This window comes from Ceratocystis lukuohia (assembly GCF_044167205.1).
Source record: "Ceratocystis lukuohia strain C4212 chromosome Unknown Supercontig7_pilon, whole genome shotgun sequence".
Classification (NCBI taxonomy): domain Eukaryota; kingdom Fungi; phylum Ascomycota; class Sordariomycetes; order Microascales; family Ceratocystidaceae; genus Ceratocystis; species Ceratocystis lukuohia.
The window spans coordinates 1,937,914-1,954,031 of record NW_027263526.1 but is presented as its reverse complement, the minus strand read 5'-3'; the positions used below and the strand labels follow the sequence as shown (position 1 = coordinate 1,954,031).

The window sequence follows — 16,118 nt, the reverse complement described above, 5'->3', positions numbered from 1 at the left end:
CTACAACAACGGTGATTTTGCCTAACGAGCTTCGTGGACAATTTCTCCAGATCAAGCACTAAGAACACTAGGAAGCCGATCACAACAAAGTCCATTGAACTAAATTAATTGCCTTTATATGTATATAATAGGCTCGATTGCTTACTCCGGTCTAGGAGAGGTATAAATAGGCTATCAAGCTTTTGTTCTATAGTCAAATCCCATCAGATGTCATTCTACATTGGTCAACGCCTGTGCTATGACGGTGCTCTTTGCACTGTTCGGTATATCGGCAGAGTAGAGCCGACGACAGGAGAATGGCTGGGTGTTGAATGGGATGACCCGACCCGTGGCCGTCATTCGGGCCACCACAAAGAAAAGCAATACTTTACGTGTGAGACTGAACCCTTCTCCATTGCTGCCACCGCTACGAGTAAACGCATGGACTATCTGCTAATAGGGCTGCTGCGACCACAGGCGTTTCCAACTCCCCCACGGCCGGGTCATTTGTCCGCCCATCACGGCCTGCAAAGCCCGCCCAAAGCTTCATCAGCGCTGTGCTAGACAAGTATACGTCTGAAGTTGACCCAGAGACTCAGGCCATCCGCGCTGCTAAGCAGATCAGGATCGGCACCAAGATGGCCGAGGAGGTCGGCTTTGACAAGATCCGCCGTCAGCTAGCCAAAGTAGATCAGCTCAAGATCGTTATCGTTGACAGCTACCGCGTAGCATTTGCGGTGGCAGAGGGCGAAAAGAGCGTCAAGGAAATGGTGCCATCTATCCAGGAACTAGACGTGAGCCGTAACATGCTGGAGAGCGTGGGTGTGGTGGTCGATATCTGCAAAGACCTGGCCCACCTAAAGAGCTTACGTATGGGGTAGGTTTCCTAGTGTCTCATTACTTTTTGATGTTGCTATAAATGCGTACTAATGCTTTTTTTTAGCGGGAATCGCTTCCGAGATGCCATGGCTGACCCCGGTCTCCGAAATGCTGGGTCTGCATTTGCACATGTCAAGGAACTCGCCTTGAATGAGAGCATGATGTCATGGGAAGAGATCACCTGCATCACAGCCCACTTCCCTGAGCTGACCAATCTCAACTGCAGCACAAACCAGCTTTCCATTCTCCCTTATCTCCCGCTAGGCTCTCTTGTCGACACTCTGACCTCATTGCAGCTAGAACTGAACCAATTCACAGCTATTTCTGATCTCTCCGCTGTTACTGAACTAAAGGTGTTGCGTAACCTCCATCTGAAGGGCAACTATATATCTACAGTTACCAAGCCTAATGCGCCGGTGCCGCTTTTCTCAGAAAGCCTTTACTATCTAGATGTGTCGTACAATAACATTTCGTCCTGGGATTTTGTCGATAGTCTTCTAGAGAGCTTTCCTGGGCTCATGTCTCTCCGCATCGCACACAATCCAGTATATGATACGACAACCATGGGGGATAATCCAGCAAAAGCACAGCAAAACAGAATTGTCTCAGAAGAATCCCACATGATCACTATTGGACGGCTGCCGCAGATCAAAATACTAAATTTTGTTAGTATTACTGCGGATGACCGTGCTAACGCGGAGCTGTTTTACCTCTCCCGGATTGCACGCGAGCTTGCCGCAGTAGGAAAGGAAGAGGAAGAGACTACCCTGAAGCATCATCCCAGGTACCAAATGCTGTGCGAGATCTACGGGGCGCCCGAAGTTACCAGACAAAACAAAGTCAATCCTGATTTCTTAGAAGCCCGTTTGATTAAAGTCACCTTTTATCTCGTGCAGCACAATGAGCAAAGCCAAAATCCCCAGGATGTTGGGGAGGAATATGTCCGACTAGTTCCAAAGTCTTTTGATATCTACGCTGTCAAAGGCTTTCTAGGCCGCCATTTTGGGATTGCTCCCATGCAGCTGAGGCTGATCTGGGAAACGGGAGAATGGGACCCTGTGGCCGCGTTGGATGAAGCCGATGAAACGGCAGTGCTAGACGGCGACTATAGCAGCGACGAGGAGGAGGCTGAGGCCGAGCGAGAGCGTGAGGGTGCTTTGCGGTCAGAGGAACCTAGCAAGCAACATGGCGAAAGTAAGAAGAAGATGGAAAAGGACAGTGAGGCAAGCAAGATGCGCCGTTGGATTAAACGGCAGGTTGAGTTGAACGACAGCACTCGCCAGCTTGGCTTTTGTGTTGACGGGATGGAAGCGAGGATACGTGTTGAGATGAAATGAGGGGAGCCAAGAAAACCAATCCGGATGTCCCTTTGTAGAAACATTTCCTCTGTCGTCTTCTCTTCTATTATGGAAACAATCCAAGTTAAGATGGAATAGAAAGTAGCGCCCGTCGCTAAATTTTCATCAAGTCCATAGCTAGTGTTTGCTCTATGCAGCAAACGTAGGAGATGAGGCTCCAACGGGATCACTATAAAGAGCACATACTGCGGTTCTAGCAGGTTGAACGCTGGTACTACGAAGGCTTTCTACTTCTCTCTGTCTCTCTTCTGTCCCCTTGTCTCTTTGTCTCCTCAATCTCATTGCCCTCTCCCTCGAATCTTCTTTCATCTTTCCATCCACGCCTTTTCCTGCATGCCTAGCCTCGCATTTTCCAACTTTCATTCTGTCTTTATTATTTGCTCCTGTTGTCTGCACGCTGCCGTAGCACGATGGTGTCCGTCTCTGAAAGCCTCAGATTCTGCGTTCAGCGGCAGCCAACCAACGAAGTCAAACCTCCCTACTTTGTACCTCTCATCCCTTTGGACATCTTACCGCCATATATTTCAGTCCCAGGGTTTCCCCGCTGTATTCCAGCCGATGATGTCGGCATAGGCCCTAATAAATGGACTAGCGTCGGGCTGGTTCCTCTAGAAGATGTCTCTGGACCACCTAGCTATGAAGGCGTCGACAGCAAAGTTGGGAATGGATACGGTTTAGGCATCCAGCAAGAGTACAGGGCATTGTACCAGGCCGCCGCCGAGCGTATGAAATCAGATTGGCAACGGAGAAAACTGGCTATAGATAACAGAGATGACGCCCTATCTTTGTCATCCGTTCACACTCAAGACGACTTGGAATATGACTTAAAAGACAGCAAAACCAGTCCTTCTCTCTCCAGTTTTCCTTCCTCGCAGGAGGGACTTTCAAGTCATTATGCAATCTCTCCTGTCCTTGACTCAAAGCGCCTTGGTTGCAGTAACAATACCAGCGAGAGCCCTGACAACGCAACGCCTATATTCTTCCACATAAAAAATACTAATAAATGGGGCCATGGCGAGGGCAGCGATGGCCATAGTGGCAACTACAGCGATGACGAGCTTCTGACTCTCTCGCGGCTTGGTCGCCAGGGCCAGCTCCATGGCAATCATCATCAGAGTATGTGGCAACCTGAGCTACCAGAGATCTTGGTTCCGACTACTATTGGCCTACAGTTATCTAGTGCAAACTCAGTTGCAAGTGGTAGTGATGTATCCGCCAGTACTGGAGGACATGTTGGTACAGAAGGGGGTGTTCCTCTATGTCCCCACACAGGGCTTCAACCTCTAGCCCTGGAAGCCACTGCTTGGGTATCTCCGAGAGTTAATAATGAAAACCACGCGCCTTCTCCCAGCCGTACGGGACTAGATAGCTCAATGCACTATACAGAGGCCGGGCTGGATTTCTTCCCAAGTATGCATGCAAAGTCCGCGTCTCCAACTAGGCGGGAACCGTCTCTAACTCCTGCTTTAGCCGAAGATACCTCGCTCGCTCAGACATCCAGCAAGAAAAAGAAGAAGAAGAAAAAGAAGGCGGGCTACTGCCGAAACTGGTGCCAAACTGGTGACTGTAGCTACGGGCTGAAATGCATATATAGGCACGACATGCCTACATCTGAGGCTGATTTCAAGACTGTTGGACTAGAGGAGGCGCCTGCTTGGTATTTCCTGATGAACAACCTGCCTAGAACTGGAAATCAAGGCTACGAGGGTTACATCACTGATAGAGGACAGCAGCAACAAGGACGGCATGCGCAGCATCTAGCCGACTCTCCTGTCCAATACGTTCACCTACCCCACCAGGCCTACCCCAGAGCTGAAAATGGCAAAACAAAATCCAGGCAGCTTAATGACAGCACTACGCACACCAATACCAGCAGCAACAGCAGTATCGACAATGACGACAACGCCAACACCAGCCAAAGGCAAAGGCAGAGACAAAGACAAAGGCAGAGGCAGAAGCCAAAGCAGAAACAGAACAAAACGAGCGACTACGCTGAAAGGGCCAAGATCGAACTTGACGCTATCCTTGAGAAGCTCACAAGCAAGTCTAGAGCTGAAGAAGACCGGGCTGAGGAGGACAAGAAGCAGAAGCAGTGCCACGTTGAATTAGCAGCAAAGGAAGAGAATACCGAGGCGAGTACTTTGATAAACGAAGCAGTGGGTGGCGGAGTAGCGACAAGCTCTCTGGCTAGAATCAGCAATGGCTCTAGCGGGCATCAACTGGGGTCGTCTCTAGATGTATTGATTGAAATGTAGAAGGTGGAGAGGAGAGGAGGTATTCTATCCGGCCGCCCGGAGTCATCCAACTATGTGGTGGCAACAGAATCCTAAAGGGCAACAAAGATTAATATTTTAGCAGAGGAGGTTCGGGATGACTTCACAAGCACTCTTCCCTTTCTCTATACTACGCTATAAAATGGCCATGTCGTTAGGATCGTTAGCAGCAGAAACGAAGTTTTGCGGAGTAATAGTCGATGATGAATGGACAGTATCAGACAACGAAGCTTTAGATTTATTTACTAGCCGCTCCCTCCGTAGGCTTTTTGTTGGAGGCTATTGCAATACACATTCAACGGGTATCTCCTAACTAGCTATTCCTGTGGAGAGCATATGGCGTAGTTCCGCCACTAGCACATCGAGTTCTCACATGTCTTGTATAAGGCGGAGTCACGCCACTAAGGACGAAACTATGAATATAAAACAACGACAACGACAACATTAATCACAATAACGGCAGCAACAACAGAATACATTTCACATCCCCATCTATTATCCTCTGCATAATATCGACGCTCTCACAATGCCCTCTATTACTGGAAAAGAAGTTGGCCGTGTCGGCTATGGTCTCATGGGTAAGATTGATGTGGCAGACTAACCTTGGCTGTCCTCCCACCTTTGCTAACGCAACTATCTAGGGCTCTCATGGCGCGCTAACCCGTGTCCTCTGCCCCAGGCTGTTGATGCCATGAACGCTGCTCTAGCGAACGGAGCAAATTTCTGGAATGGCGGAGAATTCTACGGCACTCCCGCATACAACAGTATGACCGTTCTCTCGGCCTTCTTCGTTGCCCACCCCGATGCAGCAACCAAGGTGGTGCTCTCGATGAAGGGCGGAGTTGACAACAAAACGCTGAAGCCTGATGGCTCTCCAGAGGGCGTGCGCAGATCTCTCGATAACATCTTAGCTGGCCTAGGTGGACGCAAGTTTTTGGACATTTTTGAATGCGCACGGCGGGACCCGACCGTGCCGCTAGAGCTGACACTCGGCACAATTCAGAAGGAGTATGTTGATACCGGCAAGCTGGGTGGCATCTCGCTCTCCGAAGTGTCGGCAGACACCATCCACGCGGCAGCCAAGGTTGTCAAGATTGCTGCTGTGGAAGCCGAGCTAAGTCTGTGGTCACTAGAGCCCCTAACCAACGGTGTTGCAGCGGCATGTGCGCAATACGGCATTCCACTCGTAGCATATTCACCCCTAGGCCACGGAGTAAGTCTCTACCACCATCTATCCATATACCTTGCAAATGCGCAATCCGACATCCACTGTTTCGTTCCCCCTCCCATATGACCACGCTTTAGTCCGTACTGACAGCCTTTTTTTTAACCCCGCTAGATGCTCGCTGGCACTTTCCGCAAGTGGGAAGATATTCCCGCTGATAGCTCTCTACACCACTTCCCGCGCTTCAGTAAGGAGGCTTTCCCTCTCAATGTTAAACTCTGCGATCTGCTTGCAGGGTTTGCTGAAAAGAAGGGCTGCACGTCGGCTCAGCTGGCTCTCGGCTGGGTGTTGGCTCAGTCCAAGCGGCCTGGTATGCCTGAGATCGTTGTTATCCCTGGAGCGACTACGGCTGAACGCGTCAAGGAGAACTGTGCACCCGTCGAGCTTGACGAGGCAGAGGTGGGCCAGATTGACAAGATTTTGGCCGAGTTCGAGGTCGTTGGAGGACGTTACCCTGAGGGTGCCCCGATCAACACTTAAACTATAGTCTTTAGTACATATGACACCAAGTATATTATTTTTACATAGGACTGGGACTGGTATTTTAGGATAATAGAGAAACAGAATCTTGTCCGCAGACATATCGTATTGTAGGATTGACAGAAAGACAAAAGCATAATCAACGCCAGTATATATAAACGCCAGACCCAGAGACAAAGAAGAAAGATACCTGGGCTCAAAGAGAACAGGAGCCCGATCAATATACACAATAAGAAAATTAAGACAAAGTAGTCGCAAGATTTAGAAGCGCTTCACGCGGATCGACCTCTTGACTGGGATGTTCTTGCTCTGGACAGTTTCCGTCTTCTGGGTCTTGGCCTTGTCTGCTGTGGCTACCATGCTCAGCTTGCGAGCCGAACTCAGCTTCAGCACCTTGGACACCAGCTCACCGGCTGTATCGAGGGCCACGACATCGTCGCTACCGCCAATACTAATTCCATTGACCATGATGTTAGGCACAGTTCTGCGTCCAGTCTTTTCGGCAAGGAGGTCCTGGATCTCGGAGCCGAGCGGATGGTCGTCAAGTTCAACGACGTACGGCTCGGGGTCGAGGGTGTATGTTTCGAGAAGCAGTTTCTTAGCACGCTTGGAGTAGGGGCAGTATGATTTTGAGAATATAATCACTATAAGGGAGGGTTAATCCGTTAGCAAGGAACTGACGCAATAACAATGCTGATATGCACTGGGGCTAGTCGTCAAGGATTGGGGGGGGGGGGGGGGGGAGGAACTCACTAGGTGCCCGCTTCAAAATGCTGGTCAGCTCCAGCTCGGCTTCATGTTGTAGAGGAGTCTCCTCAGTTTCTTCCTTGTGAGACGAAGTGGCGGCCGATGTCTTTCCGATAGCCTTACCACCGCCTCCTAGTTCCTTCTGGTCTTGCAGCTGTGCACTCGACATAACGGTTTCCTTGTCAGTGTTGTGCGTAGCAGCTTCCTTGGCGATTTCCTTCTCCTTGTCCTTGCCATTCTGGCCGCCAGCAGAGCTGCCGACTCCGACAACCTCGCTAGGAAGATCAGGCTTCAAAGGCGACTTCTTGTTGGCAGCATCTTTAGCTCGTGCGGCGGCATCCTTGACACGGTTGGACATTTCTTTAACGACCTTGGCATCAGCATCATCGGTGGTTTCCTTGTGGTCCAGGGCATCAGGAATGGGCGGGTGCTGCGGACCCTGGGCGGAGGCAGCAACGGACGAGGCGTAACTGCCAGCCCGGGTGCTACCGCTACCCCCATTATGACTACCCATGGCTTGCATGGTCTTGCGGTAAAAGTCCTGCGGGTCGGAATGCGACGGCGACAGATAGTAGACAGCAAAGACCACCAAGGCTAGCACGATGTACGAGCGGAAGCGACGCTGAGAGGAGCGCATCTTGGTCATTTTTAGGGTGTTTGGGGGGGAAGACGATATCAGGTAAGGCTTTTTTTTGAGGGTATTTTGTAGGTTGAGATCCTTTAAGTGATGCAAGGAAAGGAAATTTATCTGTGCTTCACGGTAGGAACAAAAAGGGAAAAATAACGAAAAAAAAAAAAAAGAATTAATGCAAAGAAGAAAAATGTGTGAACAAGAAAAGAGAAAAAAAAAAAAAAAAAAAAAAAAAGAACCAAAAAATTATACAAAGAAAATAGTAGATGTAAGCAACAAAAGGCAAAATGACTATGGCGATGTTGATTGGTCTGTTGGTTGGGCAAGAACAGAGCAGAGGTGGTCAGGTCAGGTGCCGTTATGTTATAAAAAGGGAAGGAACAAGAAGAAGCAAGAATAAGCAAGAATAAGAAGAAGAAAAGGAAAAATTAAGACAAGGAAGGAAGAGCTGGAGACAGTGCCTGAGGAAGGAAAGAGAACAGGAAAGAACAGCGGCAAAAGTAACGAGGTGATGTCGATGTTTATATGGTAGTTGGAGATGTTGGGTTGAACCGATGCAACTACCCTGGAGCTTGGGGGAGTGCAGGGAAAGAAAGCCGTCCTGCCTTCCTTCTCTTTCTCTTGCTCTTCATCTCCCTACCCCTCCCAGAGCTCCAAGGGATGCTCTTGTTCCTTTCTTTCCCTACTCAGCCTTTTTTGGCAACTAAAACCTTCGAGTACTGCCACTCTCTATCTCGGCCAATACCACCTTGATACCTAGATGCTCTTTTTTTACTTTTTACATTCTCTCTCTATCTTGCCCACCCTTCTTTTCCCGGGACTTTGTTACTGTGAGTTGTATTTTTGGAGACACACGGAACATGGATGATGCTGTCATCTAACAAAAAAGGGAAAGGACGGGAATCAAGGGGAATTGTCAAGGACAAGAGACAGAGCAACAGCCAAGTTTTTCTGTGTACCAGGCTAGGAAAGAACGAAAAATAAGGCCCAAGCCAAGAATTTCTACGAGGGAAAAAAAAAAGAAAAAGAGCAAGTGCTGTAAATAGAGCAGGTAATTGCGCTTTACCGACAAGCTAGCTAAATTCTCCGTGCCGCCCACCGAAGCAACTCAATCAGCGTGCAAGATGCGCAGGGCTTGTAGAGCCTACCAATCTCAAATCTATATGCAAATATGGCACAGCAGCTTCACAGCAGCGCGGCAGGAACACGGCAGCCGCATAGCAGTAGCAAAACAGCAAAATGGCGTGAGAATGGAGGCTAAGGAAGTCCAATATTCAAACTCCGAGGTTAATAGTCCAGCCGAGTTATTAAGCCTGAAGCATGAACTTGGACTGTCTTGTCTTGTCTCGTTACTATTTCTAGTTTAATCAGTCTAACCTAGTGTCTTTCTTCGCCTTGCCTAACAAGCTACTTACTTGTGCTGAATCCGAAATGAAACTTGTAGCCCCCCCCCCCTTTGACAACAAGAAGAGGCCAGGGCAGTCGACAAATCCCCCCCCCCCCCCCCGGAAGAAGACAATCAACCAGCTCGCTAACACACACCCTCTTGCTCTCCAAAAAATGAAAATAAAAAAACTGATGAGCCATGGCTTTTACCCACATTCTCAGTCTTGTATTGACAACCGACAGCCGTTCTTTGTTACTTTGGTGCTTATTCAGGTGACCTGATCTGCACTCTAGGCCCCTGCAGGGCGCACAGAAAGACACAGAAGACTTACCAACCCTAGCATCCAAGGCCCACCTTAGAGAGTCTATTGCAGTCTAGAAGCGCCTCAAGTTCCATGTTTCTTGGGGAGAGTCTACTTGTTGTCTCGTTTTATTTGGGGTTCTTTCTTGTCTTTCTTCCCCCTCTCTCTCCCAAAAAAAGAAAAGAAAACAAAAAGAAAAATCAGTTAGCCAACCACGACATCCACGCGTTCATAATTCTTCAACAAATTTGTTCCACAAATATCAATCTGGATTCTGATGGATGCAGGAGCTGCAGCTGCAGCTTAGTTTGCAGTTTACCATTAGTTGTACATACTACGTTCTACATTCTGTCGTTCTGTCGTTAAATATTGGATATCATCTAGAGAGAAGAGGCCTCCGTTATGTGCCCATAGAACATGTCACACATTCAACCCCCCCCATAGCACAAGCCATGCAATACAGCATTCGCCTGCCATGTTTTGCTTTTGCCATCTTCCCTCCCAATCCAGTCCAACCGAATGCTGCGTCTTTCCGCCCCTGCTCCCCCCCCTTGTCTTTTTTCTGCAAGTTGGCACGGTCCCCAAAGCCCAGACCCAAGCCCAGAAACCCTTCCCGCTCTCTGTTGAACCCCTGGACAAAGTGTGCTTCTACCAGTGAACACAGCCCATATTGATATTGATTTTTTGATGCCTGATAGCGGTATTAGGTTAGGTTCATTCGGTTCATTGGCTTACCAGCCTAGAGGCATTGCGACAAGGGAAGTAGGCGAGACGCCAGGCACGAAAAAAAACTCAAGGACAACCAGAAAACCAGCTTACTTTTTTTTTTTTTTTTTTTTTGCTTTTGTTCTAAGCTCATTGTTTTTGTAACAGCTACTAGTATGACCCGATATGTCTGACGAGATACTAACCCAGTCTTCTTTATCTTATTCTTATACATAAGTTTCGTCCTCTAACTCTCTCTCCCGGTCTACTCAAGGACATGATACAAGTCACATCTCCTTATCATGTAGCCCCCTTCCCCTTCTTATCAGCTCGCTATGCTTATTTCTCTTCTCCAGATTATCCGGGCAACAGGTGAATATCATGTGATGGTTCACCTCCTTGTCTCATATTCATAAACGAACTGTTTTGTTGTCCATCAAACAACACACTAGATTCACGATCTTGAATACAGATAGATCAAAAGGCGAAAAAAACCGAAGGATGGATGTGTATTAGAGTCAATGATGCAAATAACGAAGCAAAAGAAGAAAGAAAAAGAAAAAGACCCGACCCCTGAACAAAAAAGCATCACGCAAAAGGTCAAATCAGCTTGTTTCTTTTCAACCCAGAAAGAAATACCAACAGAAATCAAAGGCCCAAAATGATGAAAGGGGAACAACAAGAGCCGTAGCCAGCAAAAAGAAAAAAGGATGTGATGTGATAATAAAAACAAAAAAACAAGACACCCCTTTTGGGACTTGGTATCGATGTAGAGTAGTTCTCCGAAAAAGAAGTTTCTCTCTCCTCTCACTCTCCCCTTTCAGTAGATATCGATTGGATGTTGAATGCGTTTAAAGAGAGAGAGAGAGAAAGGGATAAGAAATAAGATAGGGAGAGAACCATAAACAATGAAGAAGAAACACAGAAAAGGCAAAGAACAAACTCACAGGCTTCTAAACAAGAAAGGAAACAAAACAAAGACCCTCCGTACACATTACCTGATAGTCCTAAAGAGACATCAAACGAGTGTAGGATATATAAAAAGGGAACGGATAAAAAAAGAAAGAAAAAAGCCGCGCTCCAAATACATGCAAATGCATTGGCATAAGAGCATCCTCAAAGCATAGAGAACTGAAAGGAAATGAAGAAAAAAAATGAAAAAAGATGCAAGATGCAGAGGCGCCAACATCGTACGTACTCCTTCCTACTCATGCCGGACGCCGCATCGGTTCTAGAGTCAACGTAGGCACTTCCACATCAATTAGCCCTAGTACCCCCTCATCGCGGCGCCGTTCAACAAAGTTGTTGCATTCCATCACAACCAGCGTCCATTCAGCCAGCGCTCTGCCTGAGTACACCGCCCGCTTAGCATAAATGCCACCTGGTTTGAGCGGCAACGTCGGCTTATCGGCGGGCGATAGCGGGCCATTACTCGAGGCGGAATGGAGCGAGGAATCGCCCAAAGACAGCGTCAGTGACAACCTATTAAGACTAATCTGCGACTGTGTTGGGGTTGGGGTGTCTGTGCTACTCGGTGACTGTGGAGTTGGTGTCTGGGGGGTTGATGTGCGTGCAGGAGACTCGGTCCCAGATATACGACCAGACATAGAGTTACGGCCTGAGTCGGTCTCAGGCACAACGTCGGCATCGGCGTTACGTGCCTCGCTAATAAGGCCACCGCTAGAAATTCCAGATACCATCCTAGTTGGTGGGGGTAGGCCAGCTGGAACAGGAGGCTGACTGCCGCTCTTCCGGCGAGCGCTAACCCAAGCCTGAGCAGGTGCAGGGAGGCGAGGACGAGCAAGCGCCATTTCTGGTGCAGCCATGCATGCGTGTGGATGCCAATTGAGCAGGAAACGGAATACATAACGCTGCGCGTCGAACATGGGTGAAGATCCAGTAGAGGAGGCGTCTGATGGAGAGGATACATGCCCCTTGGGTGGTGGAGGGGGAGGACCATCATTCCCACCAGACTTGGGACGGGCCAAGGCCTTTTTGTTGCTGTTGTTATTAGGATTAGAAAGCGTTGATGCATATTCCTCACTACTATGGCTATCACCCCCAAGAAGGGCTTTTCCAATGCTAGCGAGAGACCAGCGTTTCTTGGTATCAGCAGGTTTGTCCACAGCAGCAGGGACAAGATTGTTAAAGACATCTTCAGGAAGAGTCGTATCTTCAATATTTGGGATGCGGCCAACCGAGTCAAAGCCCATGGTCATTCCGTTCTGTACGACGTGAACCTCAGTTCTGATGATCATGAATTTCTTTCCGGGGGATGGGTGACTTGGTGATGAGTTGGGTAGCCGTGTGCCATTGAGTTCGGATTCATTCTTCAAATGCAAGTAGTGTGCCCACGTCGTCTTAAGACGCTCGGACACTGTTACAAAGATTTGAGCATCAACTTCATTGGCACTGCCTGTGTCGCGACAGATTCTCCAGCATAGCAAACGCATGTAGTAGGCCCGTACCATCGGACACCAGTTGTTGAAAAAGGTATCAAATACTTCTTCTGACAAAAGCCAGTTCATGCAAAACATCTTTTTCCGGTTACTTTGGCGTGCAATGATATCCCAGATGGCATACACCAGACATAGGCCTCGGATTTCGATCATGGTGTTGTGTGATTGGAGCATGAGTTGCATTGCCTTCATCCAGAACTCCCAATCGATATACTCGGTTGCCAGGTTGCCAGGCTCTTCATGGGAGTCATAAATTTGAAGGGCTTCTTCTAGAAAATCGCAAAGCGTAATGCAGGCAGCTTGATTGAACTGAGATGTTGTGCTCGCTGTGGCTTTCATCAGGGCTGCATATGCTTCGCCAAATCCACGCTTAGCCTGAGCCATGGATGGCGAGAGTTCAGAAAGAAAGTCCTTTAGTAACTTCAAGCTCCGGTTCTCTGACATACCCTTCATGAGGTCCATGGGGCCTGCACCATACGGTATGAACGCAGAAAAAGCATCCGTTCCTGAAGCATCAGCTCCAGCAGCCGAAGAAGGCATGGGCCCCGCAGCATACGCCTCAAGAACTGCATGTCGATTGATGGTTGCATCAAGGATGGCCAAGAGCTGGGAGTGTACCAGAACAAAACCTGGAGAGCGTGCTTTCTCCACAAGGGGCAAATTAGTAGGCATGAACTCTTGTGATAAGAGATGGAAGTATTTGACAAAAATAAAAAATACGTCCGTGTCCCGCCCTTGCCACCGATTGACCCAGGGGCCACGCCACTGAATTTTGCTAATATTTGGGGGCATCTTGGGCGTTTTCTTTAACATGGCTCCCACAGAGCGCACAGAAGTCCACCCAAGACGGCCCAGGTAAGGAGGAAACAACGCGACGATATCTTCGCTTTCACCTGTGCTACGGCGAGGAAGTCCAAAGTGGTCTGCAACACGTTGGATAAGGCTGCTCTTGAACCCCCATAACTGGACCAACGCATCAGCTGCGCCAGGTACAAAGAAAAAGCCGTAAGCTAAGGCCTTGCCACAAAAATTAGTGATACCTAGCGAAGCATGACGCTGAGACATCTTGTCCGTGACGATCTCCAATTGACGAGCCAGGTTTGCGATAAACATAGCTCGAATATTATGTTCAGCCGACTCCATCAAGTACGCTGCTTCGTTGTCGCTTAATGTTGAGTTGCTGGCATTAGTCCAAGAACGTGCGCGAACACGCTCTCCAGGACATCTTTCAAGAAGCGGCATGAAATAACTAGTGGTCTGACGCCATTCTGGGCGCATCATCATCAGCGTGACGGCTTCGACCAAAGGCAAGCGATCAACCCCAGCAATAGGCTGGTGTCTGTTCCCATCCAAGAGATCCAGGAGCAATGTCCACCAACGATTCAGAGTGTTAGCACGAGATTCCATATCCTCCAAACATATAGTTTTGTGTGAGGTGTTGTTTCCATTTCTTTGCAAGAAAGGAAGCACTGTAGTACGAACGGACTGCATGCGTTGTGGTAAAGTTTTGGTTTCAAACTTAGTAGCCTCAGATTCAAGATCACGGAAAGAGGCCTTGAGAGGATCTGGAAGGCGTGAGGGTAACATTTCGAAGGAAGAATCGTCGGTTACAGTAGCGTTGCTTTTTTCCGATATTGAGGCTGATTTTGATGTTGTGCTACCAGCCGTAACATTAGAAGTCGGCGGGCCAAGACTAGGTGCTGATGAGGTGTTGCTAACGTTGTCAGAGTTGTCGAGTTGAGACGAGCCAAGACGAAAAACTCCACCAGGCCGCTTCATGCGTGAAAAGTAGCCTCCCGCACGACCAAAGGTTTTTGACGGCTTGACGTCACTGCCCTGTGATGTAACCGAAGACCCAGTCCCTTTTCGGGTTGGTGGTCGTAGTTTTAGGGAGGAAGGCGATGTGTCTAAGCTGGGGAGATCAGGCGCAGACTGTGAGTGTGCGGTCGTAGCTTCGCCAGTCAGATTACGACGCGGTGAAGGTGATCGAGAGTCTGAAAACTGATTTCGGGAAAGAGAAATTCCAAACATCATTTTACGTCGGGAAATTCTGTCAGTAGATTCTGACGAATTATCGTCCAAAACTGGTGCAACGCTAGTGGTTGCAGTCACAGCTTCGCTTAATGTTTTTATTGGCGTACTGGAAGCTGGTGTTGTGTTTTCAGTGGCTGTTGCCGTCGATGAAGATGCTGATGAGGTAAACGAAGAATTTGAAGTCGAACCGGGTTCGGGTTTTTTTAGTTTCTTTGAGCTCGAGCTCGAAGAAGAAAATTTACCGCTTGCCGTCGCATTCTCCTTCGCAGACTTGTCGCCCACGAACTCGCGCAAACTGACAACTGACTTGGAAGAGGTAAGCCACGAACGAGAGCGGTCCGTGGTGGACGATCGTTGTCGACCCTTCATGGAGATGGATGTTGGGGTGAGGGGTGGCCCTGTACTGCTACAGGGTAGCCTGTGATCAGCCAAATAGATGCTCAAGGCTGAGGCAACATCAGTAGGGGCTGAATATTTGCTATCTGAGTCGCGCGTTGAAGTACTATCACTTTGGATATCTTTTGGGTAGGTAGTTGTGGGGAGTCCAGAGTCAATAAAATTTCTATTGCCTGGCCTTGTATCGGTGTCTTGGGACTCTATGCTGACATCCGAGATGGAATTAGCCGTGGGTTTATGGTTAAACGAGGGGATTTCGCTGTTGAAATCAATCGCGAAGGAGGAGATGCTGGTCTCAGATAAAAACGAGGGGCTGGATAGCGTTGGTGGTGCCGTAGTCGGCCGGATATACGGAGGGTCCGGAAAGCCCGTGGCTGCGAATATTGGTTTTCTTCTGGTGTTTGTAGAGGTGGAAGTAGTAGTGGTTACAGCAGAAGTCAAGTCGCTGTTTGAGGAAGGAGTAGTAGCAAAGGAACTGGGTAGGAAACCAGAACTGCAAAGAAAATCTGACTCAAAATCTGAAGAGCCGAAAGAATCAAGGGACTTTAGTACAGAATAAAAATCAGGAGAAGAAGAAAGATTGCTTGCTGGTAAAAAAGATCCGGTGTTGATATTCTTTGTACCTATATGTGGAGTGGTACTTGGCACAGATGGGGTAGAAGAGGTTGTATCAATGTGACGGGCTGATGTTGTAAGGGACAAAGGGGAGGGGGGAGGGTATTGTGGTGGGTTTAGAATGTCTATTGAGGAAGATGGCAGAGACACGGGCGCTGGAGAGGGCGTCACAGAGGTCTGAGATTGAGAAGGCGAAGACCCGTTGAAGGGACTGGAAGAGGGCGAAAGGGAAGAGGCAGTGGTAGTGGTAGGGAAAGAGGATGAGGTCTCTTTAGCCACATGAGCCACTGTCGTAGTCGGACCATTCTTCATGATTGGCCTGCAGGTGAGGCGGATACTGAATTATTTTTCAGGATATTATTTTTCCGTATGTTTTATGTCCTTTGATCGCCGTTGTGCTGCGTCGAGTTGCCTTATTAACAGCAACTTGTTATGCAGTAATGCCGCAGATTGTGTGGTGCGCAGCAAGGAAAGAGGTCTCTATGAATTTGAGCGCACGGTTGGTCGAGAAACAAGAAATAAAAAGAATGGGAAATAAAGACCACGGGATTAAAGAATGGAAAATTTCTGTGAAATCGAGTAATAAAACGACCGTCTAGTTGAAATACATGGCGGAGAAAAGTGTTAGAATCTTAAAGCCAAAGTTGAA

At 48.4% G+C, this 16,118-nt stretch overlaps 5 protein-coding genes across 5 annotated transcripts; 3 read left to right on the top strand and 2 right to left on the bottom strand.

Moving 5' to 3' along the window:
* Positions 1-207: 207 nt before the first annotated feature.
* HOO65_070419 (Tubulin-specific chaperone E) lies at positions 208-2,195 on the top strand (the record flags this gene model as incomplete). Its single annotated transcript, XM_071004952.1, has 3 exons — positions 208-371; positions 440-856; positions 923-2,195. 3 exons carry the CDS (start codon positions 208-210, stop codon positions 2,193-2,195), a joined length of 1,854 nt encoding a protein of 617 aa, XP_070857137.1.
* Positions 2,196-2,626: 431 nt separating this feature from the next.
* On the top strand, positions 2,627-4,471 carry HOO65_070418 (Pyridoxal reductase; the record flags this gene model as incomplete). The annotated part of the gene is made up of 1 exon (XM_071001325.1): positions 2,627-4,471. One exon carries the CDS (start codon positions 2,627-2,629, stop codon positions 4,469-4,471), a length of 1,845 nt encoding a protein of 614 aa, XP_070857136.1.
* Positions 4,472-5,015: 544 nt separating this feature from the next.
* HOO65_070417 (aldo/keto reductase) lies at positions 5,016-6,194 on the top strand (the record flags this gene model as incomplete). The annotated part of the gene is made up of 3 exons (XM_071005074.1): positions 5,016-5,067; positions 5,131-5,702; positions 5,829-6,194. The coding sequence occupies 3 exons, from the start codon at positions 5,016-5,018 to the stop codon at positions 6,192-6,194; spliced, it is 990 nt and encodes a 329-aa protein (XP_070857135.1).
* A 261-nt stretch (positions 6,195-6,455) lies between these two features.
* On the bottom strand, positions 6,456-7,578 carry HOO65_070416 (Monothiol glutaredoxin-7; the record flags this gene model as incomplete). The annotated part of the gene is made up of 2 exons (XM_071005089.1): positions 6,456-6,838; positions 6,948-7,578. The coding sequence occupies 2 exons, from the start codon at positions 7,576-7,578 to the stop codon at positions 6,456-6,458; spliced, it is 1,014 nt and encodes a 337-aa protein (XP_070857134.1).
* A 3,595-nt stretch (positions 7,579-11,173) lies between these two features.
* Positions 11,174-15,781, bottom strand: HOO65_070415 (UPF0592 membrane protein C7D4.03c; the record flags this gene model as incomplete). The annotated part of the gene is made up of 1 exon (XM_071001324.1): positions 11,174-15,781. One exon carries the CDS (start codon positions 15,779-15,781, stop codon positions 11,174-11,176), a length of 4,608 nt encoding a protein of 1,535 aa, XP_070857133.1.
* Between the last annotated feature and the right edge of the window lie 337 nt (positions 15,782-16,118).